The following is a 17500-nucleotide window of genomic DNA, read 5'->3' on the forward strand; positions in this document are numbered from 1 at the left end:
GATTCTAGTTCTAAAAATTTATCTAGATATATCTAGTTACAGGGGGGTCCTCGGCTTACGCCGCCCTCGAGTTACGTCGTCCTCGACATGCGTCGTTTCGACTTAAGGCGGTACAGAATGTACAATTTCATTTGGTATGCTGGTGATTGTTCTCATTTTCACGTTTGTTCTTTAATTAAAATTTCGTTTTTGTCATTTTTCTGTAATATAATTATGTACTTTCAGTCACCTATGGTCTAGTTCTATTGATATATACGTATGACTTTAGGGTGTTTAAGGTTAGCTAGTAGGTGACTTAGGTTATGGCAGTCCCGACTTGCGTCGAAAATCACTTTACGTCGCGTCGGTCCGTAGGAACGCATCTCCGACGTAACTCGAGGACCCCTGTATATATGATAAACACTAAAACACATTGATATACTGACATCGATGTGTTCAATCAATCTGACTACGATTGTGTTATCACCAGAAAGTTTCACACAGAGGATCGAATGTATCACTGAATCTCTCTCAAGAGACATATTTTGTTGATCTATTATTCCCTCAGGCTCGTGCTAGACGATTTTAATCAGCTGATGGAGGGGGTAGGCTTGGAAAAACATTGCTTATCGAATAATGGAAACCAATTTTGCTCCACTAATCGCCAGCTGAATGGAATGGTCTGTCTGGGGGATCTGAGATGTCAGAAGATCCCGGAGTGTGGAGTGTTGTGGCTTGAAAGGTCGGCCCCCGGTCAGGTTCTTCTTCTTCTTCTTCTTCTTCTTCTTCTTCTTCTTCTTCTTCTTCTTCTTCTTCTTCTTCTTCTTCTTCTTCTTCTTCTTCTTCTTCTTCTTCTTCCTCCTCCTCCTCCTCCCTTGCATCGGTGCCAAAGAGAAGCCATGCGTTCCGTGGCCTGTTCTATTCCGTTCCGCCTGACCTGGTGTACCTGGCCAGTGGCACTTACGTAAGCATTTGCGATCGCCAGTCGCCTTTGCATCTTCTGCATACACACGTTCACACCACCACAGTACTTTTTCGCTTCCCGTACAATCTTCGAAAGAAATCACTCCCCGCTGAGTCTAGTGGCTTCCCGAATGTGACATCAAGTTTCAAATGTCCATGCGAGCTTATTTGTTTCCTTTGTAAACGAGACGACGGAGAACAAAGAAGAAATGGTGTTGCTACATAAAGAAAACTGGTGAAGGTAGCTAGAGAATTTTATGAGTGAAGTAGACCTATATACATAAAGAGTTACATTTTCTCTTCACGCGCGCGCGTCTGTGTATGCGTGTGTGTGTGTGTGTGTGTGTGTGTGTGTGTGTGTGTGTGTGTGTGTGTGTGTGTGTGTGTGTGTGTGTGTGTGTGTGTGTGTGTGTGTGTTAGCGCGTTCGTGTATTTGCCTAGTTGTAGTGCGCTGGATAAGAGCTGTGTTCTCATTGGCAGTTTAAATCATCCAATGCCACTTGATCATTGGCTGAGATTGGCATGGGCAATGAGGGCAATCTAAGGTCGTAGTGGGGGTGGGGGGGGGACGACAAGATGCACACGAACAAAAATTCAGAATACATTCATGAAGTCAGAATACATTCAGAATAAATTTATTCCACAAAGTCTTTTTTATATGGAATTGGACGAATATTGGGGGCTTTTTTCCTATCAGAAATAAAAAAAAATTGTATTAATCACTACTGCCACCACAAAAATAGCAATAAAGAAATTTCATTTAAAATATTGCCTGTGTAATAATTGTACATGCATGACATTAAAATTGAAAATGTTTCTGAAACACTATCATCAACTAATTATTTTTCATTAATCCAAATTATATATACATATATACAGCATATGTATATATATATAAATATATATACATATGTATATATATATATAATATATGTGTGTGTGTATGTGTGTGTGTGTGTATACATATATATATATATATATACATATGTATATATATTTATATATATATACATATATTCATATATATATGTCTATATATATATATATATATTCGTTTATTCCATACCTTAAAACCCCGGTCACACACATACACAACTCAAGTGAGTTCGTTTGAGTAGATCCGACTTCGTTTAAAAAACATTTTTTTCGAATCTCCAAATGTCAAATCACTTTTGTGTCATATGTTGAGGAGCAGAATGACGAACCAAGAGAAGTTAAACCTAGAGTACGAATGTTAGACACATTGTTTATTTGTCCGTAATGAAGTCTAGAATACGTTAAGCGATGTCGTAACATAAGAACTTAAGAATAAAGGAGACAGAAAGAGACCTTAAGGCCTAAACTAGGCAGTTCCATGTCCATTAGCAACTGTAATCCATAAGGTTGTCTAACCGTTTCTCAAATAACCGATAGTTTCAGCGCTCACTACATGGTTACTGTGTGTATTCCATTCGTTGACCACCGTATTCGTAAAGAAAGTATGCCCTATTTCCTTTTTAAATCTAAATTTGTCCAGTTTAAATACATTACTACGAGTCCTGCCCTGTTGTCTTAATATGATGACCTTGTTTGCGTCACCCTTGTTAAAGCCTTTGATCCACTTGAACACCTCTATTAGATCACCCCGCACTCTGCGTCTTTCCAGAGTGTGAGTTAAGGTGTCTAAATCGTCCTCTTGTTTTTCAAATTCACAACAACTGACAAGAATCGTGAATGTGTGACGGGAACTTATGAAAACTTCATCAAACCGAACTGGAGAGAGAAACAACATAAAACAAGATAAAATAAGCGAATGTGAGTAGGTATTTTACTAGTGATACAATATGGCTTCAACAAGGGTGATACAGGCAAGGTCATCATATTAAGACAGTAGAGCAGGACTCGTAGCAATGGCTTTAAATTGGACAATTTTAAGTTTATGAAGGAAATAGGCAGGAACTGGTTTATCAATTGTGCGGTTAACGAATGAAATAGACTTAGTAACCATGTAGTTAGTGAGCGCTGAAACTATCGGTTGTTTTAAGAGATGATTAGACAACTTTATGGATAGGGATGACATTGGGTAAGGGACATGGAACTGCTTAGTACAGGCCTTATGGTCTCTTGCAGTCTCCTTCATGTTTAGGTTTTTAAATCTAGGAATCTATATTAGTACTTGTGGCTACGCTGCTATATGTGTTTTTATATATTCGTATACGTAGGCTACTCATTTTGCGTCATTTTTTTTTTTTTCTTTTTTTTTTTTTTGCTTTGACGAATTTTTGATCGATCTCCATGAATTTGGCATCAACGTAAAACCTAATCAATTTTCTATCGAACGATGTGCAAATATCGATAATCTGAAGAAACGGCTAGGCAACTTTATGGATGGCGATGACAGGTTGTAATAGACATGGAACTGCCTAGTGTAGGCCTTATGGTCTCTTGCAGTCTCCTTCATTCTTATGTTTTTATGCTCTTATCTGAGTAGTTTCAACACTTCTTTCATTGCAGATAGTGGTGCACCAAAATTTTAAATTTAATATAAAAAATCACTAATTCCATTGGATCCTTGCAACACAAATGAACATTAATTTATGTTGTTGCATGGGGGAAATGAACATTATTTTATGTTGTTGCATGGGGGAAATGAACATTGTATGTTGTTACGTGTGAAAACATTGGTGTGTGTGTGTGTGTGTGTGTGTGTGTGTGTGTGTGTGTGTGTGTGTGTGTGTGTGTGTGTGTGTGTGTGTGTGTGTGTGTGTGTGTGTGTGTGTGTGTGTGTGTGTGTGTGTGTGTGTGTGTGTGTGTGTGTGTGTGTGTGTGTGTGTGTGTGTGTGTGTGTGTGTACATGTGTACGTGCGTGTACGTGTGAGTGCGCGCGTGCATGTAGGTATGTATGGGTGTTTACTTGGGCGGGGCGTATTTTATGTTGATGACATTTACAGGCCAGATACTCGTGACGTCATGTTTCTTCTGCCCGGGGTTCGAACTGAAACCATATCATCAATTATATACTTTTCTTTTTCTTATTCGTTATGGTCCCCTTTTCTTCCTGTGTTATTCTAACAAATCTAAAATAATTCTTTTTTCGTTCTCATCCGATTCTATTATTTTTGTGACGTTTGACCACATTAGACTATGTTGACAATTTCTCTTTCTCTTCCTCTCTCTCTCTCTCTCTCTCTCTCTCTCTCTCTCTCTCTCTCTCTCTCTCTCTCTCTCTCTCTCTCTTCCTCTCTCTCTCTCTCTCTCTACCTCTCGCTGTTTTGTTTCCTCCTCATTTTTCTTAAACTCTTTTGGTATAATGTTAATCATGTTGCCGTCCTTCCCTTTGTCAAAAAAGAAAAATATTACCGAGCTTTTCTCTTGCTTATTTCCATTGATTGTGACCTATCATCTACTTCATCTTTTTTATTTCTGATTTTTAATGTTCGTTTTTCTCTGTTCCATATGTATATACAGTATATATATATATATATATATATATATATATATATATATATATATATATATATATATATATATATATATCTAGCTTTATTTTTCATATATTTATATACATTTTCTTTTATTACTTTATCTTCTATTCTCTCCCTCGTCCTTCGTTGTGTGTGTGTGTGTGTGTGTGTGTGTGTGTGTGTGTGTGTGTGTGTGTGTGTGTGTGTGTGTGTGTGTGTGTGTGTGTGTGTGTGTGTGTGTGTGTGTGTGTGTGTGTGTGTGTGTGTGTGTGTGTGTGTGGTGTGTGTGTGTGTGTGTATGCGTGTGGGCGCGCGCGCGTGTATGACTCGCTATAGTCTTGAATTACGTGGAGGACTCGTGATCGACAATTCTGCCCGACCCAAGGGAAATGATGCGGCCTAAAACACACGCATACACACGCACACGCACACACACACACACACACACACACACACACACACACACACACTATGCTTTGCACAAGAGGCGCAGTAACAGTTCGTAGTATCACCGAATGAGGCACGAACTCAGGACCTCAAACGTGGGAACCTGAAGTGCTAACCACTGTACCAGGAAGCCGTGTGTGTGTGTGTGTGTGTGTGTGTGTGTGTGTGTGTGTGTGTGTGTGTGTGTGTGTGTGTGTGTGTGTGTGTGTGTGTGTGTGTGTGTGTGTGTGTGTGGCGTGTGTGTGTGTATGTGTGTGCGTGTGTGTGTACGTTCGTAAGCGCACGCGAGCAGCAGTACGTGAATGAAGGTAACTGAGTACGTCAGCAAGCCTATATTGGCCGACCTGGTGCGTAGCAGCACGCCAAGACACATGGGCCTACCCGGTGTACTGTAGGCGTGGCCTGTCCCCCACCGCCTCCGCGTCTGATGCATCTGGCGTTCCGCTGGGCTCCTGGCTGGGTCCGACATTCGTTCTTGTTGGCACGCCTCCACCTTGGCGCCGCGGTCAGGTGCGGACGTGCTCGCTGGCACTAATGTTGCCGGGATGTCACAGCACAGCCGGGGGCCAGTCTGACACTACCATGGATGCAAGTCTCCGGGAGATGGTGTCAAGGGGCGAGCAAGGGGATATTCAAGGGTGCTGTGCGTCTCACTGTCTACTGAGAAGTCGTCAAGCGACAGATACTTTTTGAAAAAAATATTTGGACCTGGTTCGGTGGAGTTCTATTAGCGAAAAAGAAATAATAAGAAAATGCTAAAGAAAATGGAGAGAGTTCTTGACCGTTATATGGTATCTCTTTTAAACCGTTTGTGTTTCTGGCCAAATATGTATGATTTTGTTCAGATGAAGGCTAAACTCGGGCGGGAAGGAGGGTGCTAAAGTGACCTAGACTCGCCTTTTTTGTTCGAACACTACTCCCTCATCAGCTAAATTAAATAGAAACGTCTATTTGGACCACACGTAGTCGGAAAGCGCAGCTGACCAATGTAAGATTACTCCGCGAAGTTGAAGAAAGTCATTTGCCTTTGAGAACTCATACGACAAGAGACGTGGAGGCCGAACGGGAGATGGCCTCACAAGAAAATATTTTAGCTTGCAAAAAAAAAAATATATATATATATCGGCAAAGAATCAAAAGTTCTACCAGATATCACCTTGCCACGAATTCACTCTGCAACCTGGTTGGATAGCTAATCCTACTGGAGGTCTTCTGGGATAAGAACTATGTAGACGACTAATCGCACCGAGAAAAATTAATTTTCTTGAAATGGACATCATCAAGAGCATGGAGTGACCACGCAGTAAGCTTCCCGATCTTGTTCACCCACTACAGTGACCCCATCCCTTTCCCTACACACACATACATACAGACACACACACCATCGCTCCAATAACATCATCTAGAGACAACCAGGTCTTTATCTTTATCAATCTGGAGGGGTGAATCGATAACAACCCTCAGCCGAATAAAATCTTGCTCCAACAGAAGACACTTCATTCCATAATGAGGTCAGGTGCGTATCAAGGAATAAACAAATGACCAAACCTAACAGCAACATCTCCAACTGAATAAAATCGTCTGGCGTGCATCATGTAGAAGGGGACAAAGGTGACCACTCCGTCCAAATCCTAACCTAAGGAGGGGAGGGGGGAGAGTGGGAGGGGGTGCGACTGGTTCATAAATGAAAGCTATCATAGTCACCTGAAAGGAGCGACTGTCCCATCTGCAATAAGAGACTTGAGGATCGTGATTCCTGACAAGGAGTAGGGTTGATGTTGCTCAGTCGTACACTGTTAGTACAGTTTACTACTGAGAGAGGGCAGACTTCCTCAACTTCCGCCTTCTTCTTTTTCTTAGTTTACTTTTCTTCCTCCTCCCCCTCTTTTTTTTTATTTTCTTTTCCCTCTCCTTCTCCTGCAGGTGACCAAGTGAGGGGCCTATGTTCGAGTTAGGAAATCAATGAATGTTTGAAACCCTCCTTAAAGGTACGGTAGGAGGTTGTGATTGTTTTCGTTGTTGTTGCAGTGATTGTTGTCGTTTGTTGTTGTTGTTTTAGTTTGGAGGGCAAGAGGGCCCTCACGGTCTTGGTGAAAACTGTCTATCCTGGAGGGCAACCAAACTGTTACCCAAATATAATAGAATTACAGGGGTGGGGGTGAAGCTTTAACAGCCAAGGCAGTTCCTATGGGGTTTGTAGCAGAGGCGGCTCACAAGGCCTTAGGGCCAGTCCCCTTCTCAGGAACGCGGTTTCAGGGCAATCACACAGATGATGCCTCAGGTCAGCATCTGAGGTGTGACAATGCTGACACCACTGGTCCTTGGTTTTGTTATTATTATTTTTTCCAGAGACAGCGATCCTTTACGCGCAATCTTTGAAGCAGTACCTCTACTCATCGCTGAGTCGAGCATGGGTGAAAGAGTGACTCGTACGTTGTGACCTCGCGGAACTACGTTGTACGGCCCGAGTGTTCTGCTCCCAGTCTGTGTCGAAGGAACTCTTTTTCCTGTTCCACCACTTGAGTTCGGGCCTTCATTTGGGTCCGGATCCGGGAAAAGCAGGCCGTAGCTCAAAGTCATCCAGGAGTTGCACTGCCTGTTAGGGACAGGCGTCCGGGTGGAAGAGGGATACAATCCCTCTAGAGCCGTGAGAAAAACACGATGATGTACCGTCTCACTGGAGTCTGAAGGACCTGTGAATGAAAGTCAGCCTCCAAACTCCTGACACTCGAGGCCTACGGAGGAGGTGATAGTTCTAGATGAAGGTTCAATCCTTTGATCCAATTTTGTGCCCACAGGAAAAGTGTGGCCGCCTCGTTCTGTGATCTTTCGAGTTCGAGGACTTGATCCTTCGGGAGAGTTCGAGCCAAGAGACCTAGGGAGGCAGAGTCCACTGTAGAACGGACTGCCTGGGTTTAAAATGTCCGTTGGATTTGGTGTTCTGAGCATCATTCGCTCGACTGTCTTATCTATGCAACTAAGAAAAGAGATAAGGTAGTAAGCAGGATGATAATTTACGATTTAAACATTAACCATTTCGATACGAAAGGGGTTACATAAACCTGAATAGAATTGCTTGTTGACGGACAAATGTCCACTTCCACGGCTCAGCAGGGGTTCATAGAGATGAAAGGATAATTACTTGGCACCTACAGGATTACAGTGTCTAGTACATCTTGTGTACAAAGAGACCTACACCCCACGGAGGATCATATGAAATAGCAATATATATCGAAGGGGAATTTGATTCTTAAAAAAAAAAAACTCGTTGAGAAAAATATTTGAACAGTCTAAATGCTGTAGAAAGACATGAAAAAAGGCAAATAATCACTGTTTTGGCAAATTATTTGTTTCTTGTTCGTAGATGCCGTATTTGGTAAATGTTTAACACAAAGTCACACGACATGACGTAAGCAATGCCCTTCCCGCAATGAGCACGTATCATGTTAACTCCGTAAAAGAACCAAGCACCAACTATCCCGATCCCGTGACCCGTTTCACACGTATCGACTTTTCGCCGTGCGCCGTCCACGACACGACGCCGTGCAATCATGTAACCATGGGTGCTTATGGACGGTTTCACACGATCACGTATGAAAACGTGCGAAACGAGTCTTTGTGTCTTCGACGTGACAGCGAGTGTTAGGTCCAGACTGTCCACGGCGACTTCCATAGTTTCCGGGGCGTACGCAAAGCAATCGTCATAAACTTGGTAACGAACGGAAATTTCAAATATTCGTGATCAAGAAATGGTTCCCCCATGGGCAAGAGAGGGTCCTACAAAAATCATACACGAGAAAGGTCGTATCGACTTTTCGCCGTGCCACGTCCACGGCACAACGCCGTGCTATAAACATGAGTGTCTATGGACGCTTCCACATATGATCGTGAAATGCGAAAGCGTCCATAGATACTCATGGTTATTTGAGAGCACGACGTCGTGTCGTAGACGGCGCACGGCAGGATATAGTTTATAGTGAGAATATGAAGAAGTACTTACTTTGAACATTGTTCACTTTAGTGTTGTTATAAAAGAAACATAAATAGTGTTCCATAAATGTAGACACTTCGCGAACTTCATGGAAATCTTTGTCCTGGAAGGCTGAGCACGGTCACAAATGCGACTGTCCTGGTTTAAGCTAAGCGCCTCTTGGCGTGTGTGTGTGTGTGTGTGTGTGTGTGTGTGTGTGTGTGTGTGTGTGTGTGTGTGTGTGTGTGTGTGTGTGTGTGTGTGTGTGTGTGTGTGTGTTCAGTCTCAATGGTCCGCTGCAGCACCGACCTATCTCTTGAGGGACAATACAGCCTTTGTAACTCACCAAGGTGGCTTAATCCAGCTTGGCAAGGTTGTATGTATGGTGAGAAGTGCATGTGATTTATCATTTATTTATTATTTATTTATTTATTTATTTATTTGTATCTTGGAATGGCTGGAGTTGTGAATAAAATCCGAAATTTCAGTATAATCAGCTCGTCTTGGCGTGTACTCTTCGCAAATTACTAACGGAGTTAAAAGATTACTCTTTAATACATTGAAGACAGGAAGGTATTGGAGCTTTTGGGCAAAAACTATCTGGATATACTTATCTTTTTTTCTCCTTTTCTAATTGCCAAGGATGGTGAATTTGTCACGCGGTCACCTTATATTTGTTCCCTATTTCGATTCCCCGTCTTTAGAAGGCGTAACCAGAAGCATACTGGCCTCGCATCCAATTATTTGTGGGTTCGAATCCCGCACTCCTCTCAAATTCCCAACTGTGACTGTTACCTCCACCAACAGTCCCTGGAGCGCCCTAATAGGGCAAAGGCGACGGCTTCGGCCGCAGCTAATACTCAGCGCCTACTGGCATAGGCTCCTCATCTTCTTCAGGTGCTTTGCGACAAGAGCAAGTGGGGTTTCCGAAGAGAGCGCATCGAAACAATTCTGTGCGCTGCAAGGAGTCCATTTAGGATGTGGCATACGTCTCTTTCTCTCTCTCTCTCTCTTATTTCTCATCTATGCACTGCTTGAATTATTTTATATATTTTGTATATAGTGAAGGAAGTTGTATAGCACAATGAGTATCATCACTTTTTAGTGTTATAACAACGGTAATTACCTATCACCCATCCCACCTGTCTCACCTGTGACACAACCTCGGCGTGGCAACATGGCGGGGAAAAAGCGCTGTTGTCAAGTGTCATAGAACCTATTCGTTGTTATCATCATAAAAAGTTATACTCATTGCACTATACAGCTTTCCTCACTATATGCAGAATATTAAAAAAAATACAAAGATGGGAAATGCGCTAGAGAGAGAGATAGAGATAGAGGAAATGGGGAGAGAGACAAGAGAGAGAGAGAGAGAGAGAGAGAGAGAGAGAGAGAGAGAGAGAGAGAGAGAGAGAGAGAGAGAGAGAGAGAGAGAGAGAGAGAGAAGAGAGAGAGAGAGAGAGAGAGAGAGAGAGAGAGAGAGAGAGAGAGAGAGAGAGAGAGAGAGAGAGAGAGAGAGAGAGAATACACTAAGAATGACTTGGCCACACCCTGAACGGACTCCTTACAGCGTACAGGCTACAACAAACCAGGAGCTGAATCGACGCCTCCCCCAGGAAACGGGCCGACCTTGACAATCACCGGCTTGCTACGTCCCCCTATACTCTCCAGACCCGATGATCAACAGACCATGTCATAACAAATCATTCCGACAACACGGAACCATCCTTCGAGGCGTGACGACGATGGGATCACGAAGAAAGAGGAGGAAGTGACACCGAAGCTGGCTGGGTGGGAAGGATTCGTGACGAGGAGCGGCTCCGTGGAGGGAAGTTACATAATAGTAACTTTCAAAAGGCAGCGAACCGACCGACAGAGTGAGTCTGTGAATTAGCCAATTGGAGGGACTGAACGGATTGAGAAGAGAAGAATTAGTATTATGAGCATGCCAGTGGGTCGGGAGGGAAGGAAGTACTGGGTATAATGAGATTCGGAGATTTAATCCTTTAGAGTGATTCTATTTCAACTCTCGCTAGATGATTCGTATAAAGCTTCAAGGGATCCGTGGACACTAATTAACATGGTGATGTGCTTTTGTTTCGGCTAATGACGAGTGATTTCATATAATCCCTAGGGACTTTGATTGAATGAGATCCCTTCGGGTAGAGTTATTGTATCTGAAGTAAAATCTATAAGCACAGCTGTGTTGAACAGCCCTAAGCAATACAAGAAAATGTGATTAACGATAAAGAGTTCTCTCTCAAGTCTACTTGGTGACGTGGCTGGCACCTCCGGGATGAAGGGCCAAAGACCCAGATGCACTGTGTCGCCTGCGTCGCCTGTGTCGGAGACAGGACGGGTCTCGGAGTACCGCCACTCCTAACAGTGCCATCACGTGGACACAAATCTCCTGATTTAATGTATGAACTGTTCCGGATCACGGCAAGGTTGAGGTCCGGGCGGACGACAGCCCGCTAACCTCAAAAAAGAAAGAAAAAAAAAAAAAAAAGGACGGGGCTGTCGCGTGGACACGAGCAGACATTTGACGGGAAGCGGACAGCAGGAGACAGGAGGGGGACAGGTGAAGGTGAGGCAACGGCAAATGGAGACGAGGAAGCGGGAGAAAGGAAGAGACGGCGATAGAGAAGATAAATGTGAAGACATTCGATATGCAAATGAGGGAGAACAGGTGAATGATAAGGAAAACAAGGTTATTGTAATCTATTCATTTGAACCTGACGGAGATTTCTTTCACTAATGTTAATGAACAGCTTTTCACCATTCTCCTGTTTTTTTCAGGTGCATATCACCTATTTTTTCAATCTAACACTCCAGAAATTTCATTTTTGACAAATCATTGCCAAGTCAGAATGCCTAGACAATACTGTCTGGATAAAAGACACGAATTAAGTTTTTATCTGTAACTGCCTGTCGGGTGCCTTTTTTTGTCACCCCTTTCCCCTTTGACGCACCTCAAAGTTTCTGCTGATGTTGTATGTCTGAAGGACATACCCTATCCCAGAACAGGATTTTACAAAGGATTACAAAGGAAGATCATACCAACAGTAGACTTTTTGGTCCATAACTAGGTCGGATGCTTACATTGTTAAACAAGGAAATAAAAAAACAAGCGAACCATATATTGCTTAAGTGACCTAAATGAATCTTAAACCTTCAAACCGTACTGCAAACCTCTGCAGGAGGTTTATTCCATTCATTGACTACAAAGCTAGCAAAGTTGTTTCTGACAACTTTTTGAATAAATCTACGGCCAGTTAATCCTGGTGTGGGGGTGCTAATAAAATCGCCATGGCAGACTCTGTACACTGCGTCATCGTGGCGAGGGGTTTGAGTGAGACTGGCGCCATCCTCGAGATCACTCCTAGCGAGCTTCCTTTGCCGCTCATTCAGCACAGAGTATTCTGCGGATGCCTTTATGTACTCGATGATCTCACCACGTCCACTTATGTATATGTACTAATTATAGTATGTCTGTATGTTGTTTTTTCCCTCCACTAATTCCATTCATTCATTCAGTCCCTCGCGACGGCCGGGGTTTTGCATCCGGTGGCAACGGCCGTGCCCCACATTCCGCTAGCCGCGACTCTGGGGTCCCGAATCCATCGTTTGAGTTCGTAACACATATCTGGGTATCTAACATCGTCCGGATGTGCTGCCCATTCTTGGGGTTTCTGTTTCGTACATCCGGGTCTACGGTTTCTGTTCGGTGTTATTACTTTTCGGGTCTCTGTGTCCGGTGTCCCGTCTCCCTCCGTGGACATTTGTGGTATGTTTCCAAGCAGGCGTTCGATCTCTGCTTCCGCGGGCCGAAGTGCACGTGGTCTGTGCCCCGCTGTTCAGGATCACATTCCTAATTCGAGTAAACACTTTCTGTCTTTACTTTCCCCCTCCCACCCCCGGACTTTTGTCTAAGCTTTCATCCCATGCACATAATCCTACCGTGTATACAGCTTTACAACCCCTTCTGTCCCCAGATGATATTATATAACGCATCATTTGGCGTCTTCTGGATCCGGGTTTGAGAGTATCTGTCTGGACGTGTAACACCTGTCGGTTCCATGCTTGGAATGTTTCTGTCTGGACGAGTCAAAGATTTGCCTTGTTTATGTGTTTATTGTGTGTCTGTGTGCTTCTTGTGCATCTGCTTTTGTCGCCCAAGACCGTGCAGGTTAAGAACCGCTCCGTTTCCTTATTAGGCGCTGTTCACACTAGCAGTCTAATCCCCGTGGAAACAGCGGCGGTATCGCAAAGTCAAAGAAAAAATGGGCGGTTGTGTGTGAACGCTTCCATTGAGTTACATTGTAATTAAACCGCTAGTGTGAACAGGGCTTTAGGTTTACGTCTTATTTTGAGAATGTATTAAATCTAGTGAGTCTTGCCTCATCTTGATCTGCTCCTAGGAAATATCATAGTACACTGGTTTTATTTTTGTACTATTTGGATATAATAGTGATGATTATTACTATTATATCCAGATTATCTGGTTATGATAAAATATGCAGCACAAAAACTAAATAGTGATTAACGGGACTGGATTCTAAAAATGGGATTGTATAATTCCTAATAGGGTTTGATTCTCTTTAATGGGATCTGATCCCTCTTAAAGGATCCGATTTCTTTAAACCAGAATCGAACCACCTTAAGGTAGATCCAATCCCTTTAAGAAAGATCTGACCTCATCAGAAAGAATCCAAACCACAAAAGGTTTTCGAATGCTTGGAATTGTATCGCAAACATCTTCGCAGTTGCTCACCATGTCTGATTTTGTATTTAAAGTCCGGGTGTGTTCCTTGTCTCATAATTTGTAATGTGTGTCTGGGGTTAGGTTGTAAATCCGGATTATGCTATGACTGCGTGTCTGGATTTGCATCGTAAAGGAAGCTAACCTCTTCAGTATCATGTGCTACTTTCTTTTATTTTTCTTTTGTTTTTTATGGTTGTCGCTGATAGATTTATCTATTTATTTCTATCTCACTGGTACCCCACCTTGGATGGGAAGGGGCGATAATCTATTTCAGATCATTTCTTCCGTACTGGGTAGCAGTTTACCTTTGGTTCTATCTTCCGTTTGACTATTTTGTTCATCTCTGTGACAACTCTCCCATAGCTCTGTGGTTACCCAATTTGTAAAGGAGCCTCTACTGGGAGGTGGAAAAATGTCTCAAGGTAGTGACTGTTGGGAAAATGTCCAGTGGACTGAAATATGGATACGTGGGAGAGCTGTTCTGAGATCGAGTCTTTAGGTACGCTCTCAGTACATATAACTACCATTTATTTCATTAACAAAGAGGACAACTTATTAACATCTACTGCAATGTAGGGAAGCATGTTGTCAGTAGTTAGTGGTTATACAGAAAGGGAAGCACCGTAAGCAGATAGTCTTCTGGTATGTGAAGTAGGTTCTGACAGACCGTTAATGAAGAAGACAGGTTCAACTTGAGGATGTCTGGAAAAGGAGATTATTTTGGGAGGGGAGAAGATAAAGGCAAGTATTGGCAAATAAGAGAGGGGTAGTCAAAAGTTAATGACTTTCAGAAAATAGAACCGTTTCTCGACAGCGTTTCAATGTGGAGATTGAGACTTTGGAAATATGTTGGCAAATGCAAGGAACTCGTTGCAGATGGCGAGACTACAAATTTTCTTCTCCCTTTATCTGTGTTCTTAGTGTGGCTAATGCTCCACAACCATCCTCGACAAATGTGTACGACACTGGTATCTTCACGTCCAAGTTCATTTTAAGTATATTTACTTTCTTATTTGTTACCTATATTTTCCACTCGCCCGTCGTATTGTGGCGGAAACGGGGTAGGACTCTTTAGAATGAGCAAGAATCTTCACGGAAATGAACTCAGTGAAGACCCATCGCTCAGTTCTCGAGCACGGAATTCAGTATCCGGGCAGAGCACGCTGACTACTGGGCCACCACGTCTCCCGCGGGAGGGTGGAGGGGGTGTGGTGGTGGTGGTGGGTGGTAGGCTCTATTGCAAATAAGGTAAAGTGATGTTAGCTGTGTCTATTGAGCGGCCGATGCGTCATTAACTCGTCCGACCAGGGGTTATTATCTTTATGTATTTTTCATTGTTACCTCTTGGCGATACCATTCTACTGTGGGGGAGGGGGAGGGGGGGAAACCCTCAGATTCTAAACCTTATACGTACGGGCACTGGCGCTTCACTAAAGGCGCTGTTTTAGTGGTTTGGTGCGACCACAAGCACCCACCTCGTGTGTGCCCCGTTACAACCGCGGCAGCTGATGTCGCTACGCTCAGCTCCCGCGCATCACTCCCCTCTATTGTCCTCGGCAGTGGCGCCCTGGCGGCGGCCCTGTTTGCAAGTGGTCGTCCGCGCCCAACGACGTAAAACCCATGACCCCCAGAATGCTGAGGAATCTCCCGGGATGCTACTGACGTCACCCGGAAGGTTACGAGATCTCTGGAGACTTGGTGTTCTTCCATGTGGGTCCTCTTGTTTTGTGACGTGATACACTATTCCTCTGGGATTATCATTTTCGTGCTAATTTGTTCAAGGGTCTGTTGTTATGTCTGTTACACCTGTTGTGCATCTGGGGTTACTTTGCCTATGTAGGGTACCATCGTGACAAACATGTCCAGCATTCCATCACTGTATATACAACACTCACATTCCAGACGTTCACACAATCGACTGCTTTAACTTAACCTAACCCAGTCTAACGTAATTTTGGTTAGGTTAGGTAACAACATACTAGGCTACGTAATAATGAAATCGTTTAGGTAAAGATAGGTTGGGAAATTGTAAATGCTTTTTTTTTTTTTTTTTTACCTTTTCTGTATTCATTCGATACGTGTCTGTATTGAGCTCTGGTCGCGTTAATGTAGCATCGACACTTCTGTTCTGATCTCGGCCTAGTTTGTTAGTTACTTTAGGATCTGTGGATGTATACCATTGTTTGAAGACCCATCACGACATAGCTTTGTGTCTGGACATAGAGGACCATCTTTGAGAGTCTGTGTCTTACGTTGTTATACGTCTAAAATGACGACGTCTGAAAGTCAATGTCCACCACAACGGCATGTGTCTGAATCTAACAACAGCTCCTGCGGGTTCTGTTTCAGAATAACGCAAATCCATTACTCACTTCTTTCTTTTTTGCTTTTGAAAGATCTATTTTTCCTATGGAATGACTACGTCAAGTTAGGTTAGGTCATATTAGGCTAGGAACTACCGGACAACGTAAGTTTTAATTTAGGTAACCGTGATTACGTGATTCTAGAATTTTACCTAAATGACCTAGATGAAGTCAGCGTCACGTGCTGCTTTACCTGACCGCACATGAATTTCTGTTCACCGGGACTGTTTAAGTATCTTTCATGAGACCCGTCCTCTGAATACATAAACATGGACGAATGATGTTCCCAACTTCGGTCACCAATAGTCTTCTGAAGTCAATTGGTTCTCACAACAAATAACGACTTTACGTTGCTTCCACACTTCGCAAAGTTCTTGTGAAATCTACTGAACATTACAGAACTTCTGTCCCAAAATATTCGGACTACAAAGAGACGGGGAAAGAAACGAACTTTGATCGACGAATATCCGGTAAATATTTCCGTTTGACTCCGGAATAGTCTGCTCCAAAGCTTGGGCAGGTGAGGTGAGAAAGGAGGGTGGGGGGTGGGGGGGTGGAAAGATTTTTCGTGGGTGGGCTTGGCCTGTGTACAAAGTCACTGACGAAGGAAGATCTACGGGATACTTACCTCATTTTCTTTCAAAGAGTGTTAGTCCTTTGCACTGAGGGACACGGAGAGTGCCACCGAGATAGAGATCCTCCTCATTGCTCCTGGCACCCCAGAGTACGACGGCATCCCTTCCCTGGGGCTACGCAAGGAGGGGGGGGGGAGGGAGACTTCAGGCTATGTTCGATGACTATGCAGGTCTCACTGGTGGTATGTTATAGGCCCAACTTCCTATTTACTCCATACTTATGTTCAGACTACACTTGAGTCCACAAAACCGCGCACGCATACACTCTGAGGAATTTATATCCCTCTTCACAGGACGTGAAGAGACACTGCATAACGGGTGTCTTGATTCATTGGATTTGTCACTGCTTGAAGATGAGCAGGCACTGGTGACTGATACTTTGCGTCGCTGGACACTTGTTTAAAGTACTCGTAAATGGATGGCACAGGTGTCTTACTGGTTTGTGACGGGAACTTATGGCTTATTGGCTGCTATTGGGCACTGTACACACGTGCCTTCGTGGCTTGCAGCAGCCAGGCACCATGTGCGCTTTCGCGGACGGCACTCTGCACGTGCAAATGCAGTTTGTGACAACGCGTACCAAAGTTGTCATGAAGGGAGTGCCTGGATGTAGGTTTGGCACAATAAAACTGAGGGTTTCGGAGGATGGTGCAGAGGACTTGGTGAATGCTTGGCGCCCACACTGAGGCGGTGATGAGGTCGGGGGGCGCCGTTCTGTCGGCAGACCACGGAGCCACCGAACCTGAGCGAGTCTGGAGGTGCAGCGAACAAACACACACACACACACACGTCCACTCACCGCCACCACCACGGCACGACTAACATCGTCCCGCTCGTGCCAGCGGCTGTTCGTGTGTATGGCTGTACGTACGTCCGTGTGTGAGTGTGTGTGTGTGTGTGTGTGTGTGTGTGTGTGTGTGTGTGTGTGTGTGCGT

The 17500-nt window shown here is 43.8% G+C and overlaps 1 protein-coding gene across 1 annotated transcript in view; it reads right to left on the minus strand.

Annotated features, from left to right (window-relative positions):
* Positions 1-17392, minus strand: part of net (atonal bHLH transcription factor 8-like protein net) — a 47001-nt gene extending 29609 nt beyond the window's left edge. Inside the window, exon 1 of the mRNA XM_076176123.1 lies at positions 16559-17392. Within this exon, the coding sequence (XP_076032238.1) occupies positions 16559-16563 (5 nt within the window). The 5' untranslated portion in view covers positions 16564-17392. The remainder of the gene's footprint in view (positions 1-16558) is intronic.
* Between the last annotated feature and the right edge of the window lie 108 nt (positions 17393-17500).

This window comes from Oratosquilla oratoria, chromosome 38 (assembly GCF_046742065.1).
Source record: "Oratosquilla oratoria isolate Oo_2021 chromosome 38, ASM4674206v1, whole genome shotgun sequence".
Taxonomy (NCBI): Eukaryota; Metazoa; Arthropoda; class Malacostraca; order Stomatopoda; family Squillidae; genus Oratosquilla; species Oratosquilla oratoria.